General features: G+C 38.7%; 3 protein-coding genes across 4 annotated transcripts in view; 1 reads left to right on the top strand and 2 right to left on the bottom strand.

The window, feature by feature from the left end:
* Window positions 1-623, top strand: part of LOC125030883 (guanine nucleotide-binding protein subunit gamma-1-like) — a gene marked incomplete at its 5' end in the record, with an annotated part of 11833 nt that extends 11210 nt beyond the window's left edge. Inside the window, 1 exon segment of the mRNA XM_047621212.1 lies at window positions 1-623. This exon segment is cut by the window's left edge and continues 1799 nt beyond it.
* The window catches only part of LOC125030880 (tetraspanin-1-like), a 488406-nt gene that overhangs the window by 241064 nt on the left and 239842 nt on the right, over window positions 1-7500 (bottom strand). The gene's annotated exons all lie outside the window — the stretch shown is intronic.
* Window positions 1232-7500, bottom strand: part of LOC125030879 (SR-related and CTD-associated factor 4-like) — a 25247-nt gene continuing 18978 nt past the window's right edge. Inside the window, exons 2-7 of one of the 2 annotated variants that reach the window (XM_047621207.1) lie at window positions 6844-6937; window positions 5326-5473; window positions 3481-3594; window positions 2911-3241; window positions 2400-2647; window positions 1232-2174 (exon numbers count right to left, since the gene is read on the bottom strand). In XM_047621207.1, the coding sequence (XP_047477163.1) occupies window positions 1958-2174; window positions 2400-2647; window positions 2911-3241; window positions 3481-3594; window positions 5326-5473; window positions 6844-6937 (1152 nt within the window). In that variant the 3' untranslated portion in view covers window positions 1232-1957. Of the gene's footprint in view, window positions 2175-2399; window positions 2648-2910; window positions 3242-3480; window positions 3595-5153; window positions 5281-5325; window positions 5474-6843; window positions 6938-7500 lie in introns of both variants that reach the window. The other variant, XM_047621208.1, reaches the window with a different exon arrangement.

The following is a 7500-nucleotide window of genomic DNA, read 5'->3' as shown; positions in this document are numbered from 1 at the left end:
TTATGTTTGAAAAAGTCTAGTTCATATGCTAAGGACCATAAACTGTTGTATGGGATGTGGTGGTCTGGAGATGTTTTCTTCATGAATCCCATGTCCCATTCTGAGAAATTTATTCTGTGGGTATATTAAAGAGAGTTTATATGCGCCTTCATCTTCCTCTCTTTACTTAGTTTATGTCAAAGTTTTAGTCATTGGTTCCCGGTTTTGTTGTGTGTTTTTTGGTATCCCAGTTCGTTTCTATTTTTCATTGTGATTATCTTGTTTAGGACTTATTTTAACTCCTCACGGACAGGTCTCGCAACGTCACGGTAGCATCCACATGCCTCGTAATCATCCAGTCCCCAGATGTTAATAAACGATGAAAATTGACACTTTTGTTCTTACTTATTGATTTTAGATTATTCTTACTCATTATGAAGTATTTTTATAAGAGATAATATAACTTGTATAAATGTACATTTTTCCCCCCAAAAATAGGTTGTGGGTGTTACATGTTCAGCTTAAACCCATCTGTGAGGAAACTAAAATCCATAAAAGCTGTGTTGTTTCAAACAAGATAAAGAATGGGTGACAAAGAGTCTTCTGCTCTGGCTTTTTTTTCTCCAAATTAAATAATAACTTCCTGTTGTTGTTTTGTTGTCCTTTTGGTAGCAGCCTTAACCCAGTGGGCACAGATGGCTAGAGTGCATGCCATGCCCATTGTAATATAAGTTTATTTATAGCTCTACAATTGTTTAGTTCCCAAGGAGTTAGTTATTAGTCCTACCCTTGATTTTTGGAAAGTTTCTTTTGTATTATTTAATTTTCTTTCTTGGTACCAAGATTTTAATGTAACCATAATATCAATAGGAATAACAGTGTTAGTATCAATAGTATTAGAAAAAAACAACAACATTTTCCTGCAATTTCAAGGAATGGGGAAATCAGAAGTGGTCACTATTAATAGACCTCTTGTTGGTTGAGCACATGTGGAGTCATATGTATGTAACAAAATTCACAAAAAACTACAGGGACAGTGCATAAATATGTAGTCATTCGGTGAAGACTTTGGAAAACTTACACCTAGAATTTTAATTTATGTAATATATGTACTCAGGTGTGCTATGATTATATCATATGTACTATAACTGGAGATTTTTGTTATATTCAATTTTGAAGATGCTATATGCACTGTTTTATTTTTGGGAATCTAGAGTTATACATAACTTGACATTTTATAATAAAAGGTATATTATCATTTGTAAATATTTATTTCTAAGCAGAAGACCAGCTTCTGACAGAAAATAACAGAATAGATAAATAGTGATATAAATATATTGAAACAAAGCAGGTGGTACAAATATCCATCTGGGCCTAACTTGTCAGAAACACAAATCATACCAAAATGACAAGGGAAGTTTAATTCATAGTTGCAAAACTGGTATAAATGAGAGTGAATAATTTTGCAAGACAAGATAACATTGTCACATTTGATTTTATACCCTGTCATCAGAATTAATGTAAAACAGAAACGTCAGTGGCCCATCTTGTCCTGTGAATTATAAAATCCTTGTGAACATGCTTACACTGCCTTTAAGAAACAGTCCCTTTATGTTGGTTTATTAAAAAGTGCACAGATTATAAGTGAGCCAACAACGTGAGACAGACCACTTTTTTTCTCTTTTTTTTTTTTAAGAAAAGATGGTTATTACTTCTCACCTGCATTTAAAAGTACGTTATACTATACTAACTAATAACATCAATTTGTTTAACTTGACCAACATTCTTGGCAGTAAAGTTTCTCTGAACCACATGTACCCGAATCATGTGTTGAGAACCAAAAACTTTAATAAGAGAAAAAGAAAAAAAGAATAATACTAGAGATACATTACAAATGAAAGAACTTAAACAAAAAGAGTAATGGCATCAATTCGAAATCAACATTCACATCATCGTATGTTCAACACCTTGATCTTATTCAAGGAAGAAGAACATTAAGTGGCCACGGCATCTTATCCTTGAAGGGAATTCCGTTGGGATAGTGACGATGGATGTTGTTGAAAACGTCGATCATCTCTTCAGCGGACGAGGGACAGGAGGGGTACAGTCTGTTACACTCGTTTCCTGAGTATCCCATGTAGGCTGCGTGGGTGTAGGGATGGAATGAGTAGGATTCCATCATTCGGTCCAACAGCCTGTGAAAAAGAGAGGTAAGAAATGTGCTTTTGTTTCTTAAATTTGAAGGGGAAAGAGTCCATACAGTTATCAAGAAAACGGATTATGGAAACTTTGTATGCACGGGTAATATCTAGGTTCCGAGAGAGTGAGCATGGAGTGAAACAAGGTCTTGCAAAAAGAGGAACAAATGTATAGAGTGCCAGTCAGTGTTAAAAAAGAAAGAAAGAAAGAAAGAAACCCACCCCATAAACCTTTCTCCAGTAAACCCGCTGACAATGTCGCTTAAGAGGTCTCGCTTCTTCCTCTTGCCGAAGTTCAGTCCGAGGTTACTAAGCAAGTTTAGGAACCCATTTCTCTGTCTCCTCCTGACGGGCTGACGTCTGATGCCCTGGGGACGCGTGCCTTGCCTCTCCACAGGCTGTCCATCCTGGTTTTCCCTGAAGGCGGCTCCACCGAAGGGAGCAAACTGCTGGAAGCCAGTTTGGGTGAACTGGAAAAAAAATATTTTTTAGTCTGGGAATTTATTGTTATTTATTGTGAAATATCTTGTTGGTCAGAACTATAAATTGAAGACTCACACCAGGTGGGCACGCACGCACGCAAACGCAAGCGCGCGCACACACACGCACACGCACACGCACACGCACACGCATACGCACACGCACACGCGCGCACACACACACACACACACACACACACACACACACACACACACACACACACACACACACACACACACACACACACACACACCTGTGAAGGCGGCGGCTGGAACTGAGGATTAAAGCTGCCAGCAGGAGGAGGTCCAAATCCCTGCTGGGGGAAGGGTTGTTGAAAAGCAGGCTGTTGCGGAAAGGCCTGCTGTGGGGGGAAGCCTTGGGCGAATACCTGCTGCTGGGGAAAGCCCTGCTGGAGCACCTGCTGCTGGGGAAAGCCCTGCTGAAGCACCTGCTGCTGGGGAAACCCTGTCTGCTGGGGGAAACCCTGAGGGAAACCTTGCTGAACTAACGAAGGATCTTGGATGAGACCTTGCTGGAAGGTCTGCTCGAGTGTCGACTGGACACCGGGGTTTAGCAGCGACTCGCTAGAAAAAGAGAAAGGAAAATGAGTTTTTAAGGATATACTCGGTGCACGGGCTGTATAAATGACAGATAGACAGAAAATAAGAGAAAAGCGAGAGACCAAAAGACACACAAGACAATCATACAAACAAAACAAATCAAACCAAACAAACACCACCACCAAAAAAAAAAAAAAAAAAAAAAAAAAAAAAAAAAATCAACCCAACTAATCGAAATAAGAAACAGAGAAAATTGAACTCACGGCGAGAAAAGGTTGGTTGCCGAGGCCATTGAGCACATGACCCTCTCGAGGCACTGGAATCGGTCCAAGGAAGGAATCGTCGAGCGCAATATATCATCGACGTTCTCTAGAGCTCTGATGGAAGAAGAAGAAAAGATGAAGAATGCATTATTTAACGTCTCATTGTTTATAATTTTGGATTTTACTATGACTCCCATTGACGAAAAATGCATTATGTAACGTCTCATTGTTTACAATTTTGGATTTTACTATGACTCCCATTGACGAAAAATGCATGATGTAACGTCTCATTGTTTACAATTTTGGATTTTACTATAACTCCCATTGAATAAAAATGCATTATTTAGCGTCTTATTGTTTTCATTTTTAAAAATTTTACTCTGACCCTCATTAATGAAAAAATGCATTATTTATGTATTCATTGTTTTTTTCCTTTTTATTTAATTATGATTATCTTTATTTTCATTAGTTTGTATCTTGATATTTAACGTCTCATTGTTTTCTGTTTTTAAATTGCTATTACGTTTTTATTTCTTTGTTAATTGTATTGTCTTTTTGCATATGATAGTTTTGTGTACTTTTATGCACATTTTTTATTTTCTCTATGTTGGGATATTTTGTAATTTCGGAAGCATATTTTTTCACTGTTATGTATTTAGTATTTCTTAAACAATTAGCATTTTCTAACATACTGCTAAACTAGTAAGATTTATTAGTAGAATTTGGTATCTTACAAATCACGGCTCACTACTAGCCCTTGTTAGATATCCTGTTAAAAAATACGTTATTAATAAGTCTAAAAACCTTATGCTTACAGTTATGTTTTCGTGTCTAGACTTCTTTGAAGCTATAAAGATAGAGAAAGAGAGGGAGAGAGAGAGAGAGAGAGAGAGAGAGAGAGAGAGAGAGAGAGAGAGAGAGAGAGAGAGAGAGAGAGAGAGAGAGAGAGAGAGAGAGAGAGAGAGAGAGAGAGAGAGAGAGAGAGAGAGAGAGAGAGAGAGAGAGAGAGAGAGAGAGAGAGAGAGAGAGAGAGAGAGAGAGAGAGAGAGAGAGAGAGAGAGAGAGAGAGAGAGAGAGAGAGAGAGAGAGAGAGAGAGAGAGAGAGAGAGAGAGAGAGAGAGAGAGAGGGGGGGGGGGGGGCGTTAGAGGTAGACAGAGACAGAGGCAGACAGATAGATAGATAGAGACAGACAGACAGACTCCTTATTCAGCTAGTTAAAGTATTTCAGTGACTCGTAGGAAGGCTTTAGCAAACGGAGCATTACTCCAGTTGCCTGTCGGAGAGCCGTGCATGCGAAGACTCAGGGAAGTCAGTAACACGTCGCCTAAATGAGTCTCTGCTCGTACGCACACACGTTCATGGATTATCTGAAACTATTTTTTGATATTCCATGATTTATTCCAACACGCGGTTATGCTTTGAGCCCTCTGTCTGTCTGCACCTTCCCCGGCGACGTCCTCTCAAGGCAAAGGTTAACCCGACCGCATGCACAGGAAGCCACCGCTGGTCAGTTCTGATGTCAGCTTTCTCCTGTGTCAATTTAGTGGATGTCGAGTGAGTAAACTGGCTTTTAGTGGGACCATAGAGCTAGGAGAAAAAAAAAACCCTGAGTGAAGTCAGTCACCGTGCAAAGAGATTTTAAAGCCTGTTCACTGAAACGAAAGAAACTGACGAGATGCCATCAGTGGGTCTCCAGCCATCGAGGAGCTGTCGAGATACTCTGTGGTGGACCGAGCTGTCTACTACACCTCCTCTCTCCTTGTCGTCCGCTTCGCTCGCCGCAGCCCGCTCGGGACTCTCTGGAAATAAACGACAGTCAGAGAACCCATTAAGTAAATACACACCCGAGGAACTGCCGCAACTGGGGCGCAAAGAATCCACCGGACGTTGCCGCCGCCGCCGCCGCAGCTGCCCCTCCCGCCGCCGCTCCTGCCGCCGCCTCCGCCGCCCCGATTTCGGAGGACGTGGAAGGCGAGTCCTCGAGGCGGTTCCCTGAGAGCAAAGCCGGACTCCTTCTCAAAGTGTTCCTGAGATACTGATTATGACATCCTCAAAGATGATATCAGATCTTGTTTTTATGTCTTGATTACGGGTGCGTTTCAATTGCTATGATATATAATTTCTGATAGTAGAAGCAGTGATTACTAACTTATGGTGAGTGCGTTTAACTGCTACTAATACATTATTGTTTGTGACAATAATGCATTAGTAGACAATAATGTTTTCGTAGAAGGAATGCACGTTTTTTTTCACGAAACAAGTTTTTTTTTCTCTCTCTCTCTCTCTTTAGATCTTTACGGAGCAGTTAGTAACAGGTGCCAGAGACAGACGTATATAAGAACTGGCTTTGAGAGAACGCTCAGAAAAACTCGTTCTTCATCAATTGCGTTCTGAAGTACGAAGGAAAATGGAGATCTAACCACAACAGGAACTTTTATGCTTGGTAACAGGAAACCGGAATTATTTTACAGACTTTACAGGTATGGCGGATGTGTTCTGTGAATGCGTGTATAAGTTCTGCAAAAATGGTGGGTAGATTCATAGAATTAAGGGACAGATTTAACAAATATATTGGATAGACTGGTCTGGGAATTATTAGATGAATTGGGAAAGAAATCATTGTTTCCTTTAACGGTAGTGATATATATATATATATATATATATATATATATATACATATGTATGTATATATATATATTAATATATATATGTATATGAATATATATATATATATATGTATATATATATATATATATATATGAATATATATATGTATATGAATATATATATATATATATATATATATATATATATATATATATATATAAACACACACACACACACACACATACACACACACACACACACACACACACACACACACACACACACACACACACACACACACACACACACACACACACACACACACACACACACTTCGTTCAATAAATTTGTCGATTTTTAAGTTTATACAAACCTATTTTGATATTTTATGTGCTGAGCTTATAAATAGTTTTTTATTTATTTTGGGTACAGGTCTGAAAAAACTAAACCTATATCATTATTTTCTGACATGTATTGTTAACAGAATTAAATTAATTCACATTTTTATTTACCATTTTGACTCTTAAGCTGATATTTCCCTTGATCATAAAAAAACACATAAATATATGGAGAAAGGAATACAGATAAACACGAAAATTACTAAACAAACTAGAATAAACATAAAAAAAAAAAAAAAATGTCTAAAAACCTATCCCTCATAACGAATTTTTACTTCACGCGCCAATGCAAATGTCTCAAACAAGGTTCCGAATCCAGCGCGTGTGCATGACAGTGTGCATGAGACCAATGCTTACCATTATCATCACTCTCCTTCGAGGATTCAGGCGCTGCCAACACCCCTGACAACACCGCTGCCAACACCAATGGCCATAGAGTCTTCCGCCGCATCTGGGGGAGATAAGATAAGGGGGTGTGAGATGTTGGTGAAGAGAGAGATAGATTAGATGATACAGGCATGCTGGTTGGCAGGTGGATAGATAGGAGGATGGATAGATTGATAGATGAAGAGAGATATAGCGCGATTGATAGACAGACACGGATGGAGAGAGATATAGCACGATTGATAGACAGACACAGATGAAGAGAGATATAGCGCGATTGATAGACAGACATAGATGAAGAGAGATAGATAGATATAGACATATAGATACACATACTCACATATAAACATATATAGACAGACGGGCAGATAGATATACAGATAGATAAAGACATAGTTGGATAGATAGATAGATAGTTGGAGAAAAAGATAGAGATAGAGATAAATAGCTAGAAAGATTGACTGACAAATATAGATGTGTGTATGTGAATATTTCTTATATTAAGAAGGAAAGAGCAGGGGACATAAAATGATAACAAAGAAGAGAAACTGTGACAGGGAGGGTGGAAGAAGAAGAAGAAGAAGAAGAAGAAGAAGAGGAAGAAGAAGAAGAAGAAGAAGAAGAAGAAGA

The sequence above is a fragment of the Penaeus chinensis genome, chromosome 12 (assembly GCF_019202785.1).
Source record: "Penaeus chinensis breed Huanghai No. 1 chromosome 12, ASM1920278v2, whole genome shotgun sequence".
NCBI lineage: Eukaryota > Metazoa > Arthropoda > Malacostraca > Decapoda > Penaeidae > Penaeus > Penaeus chinensis.
Note: the sequence above shows the minus strand (reverse complement) of the source record. Positions and strands in the feature narration are given on the sequence as shown.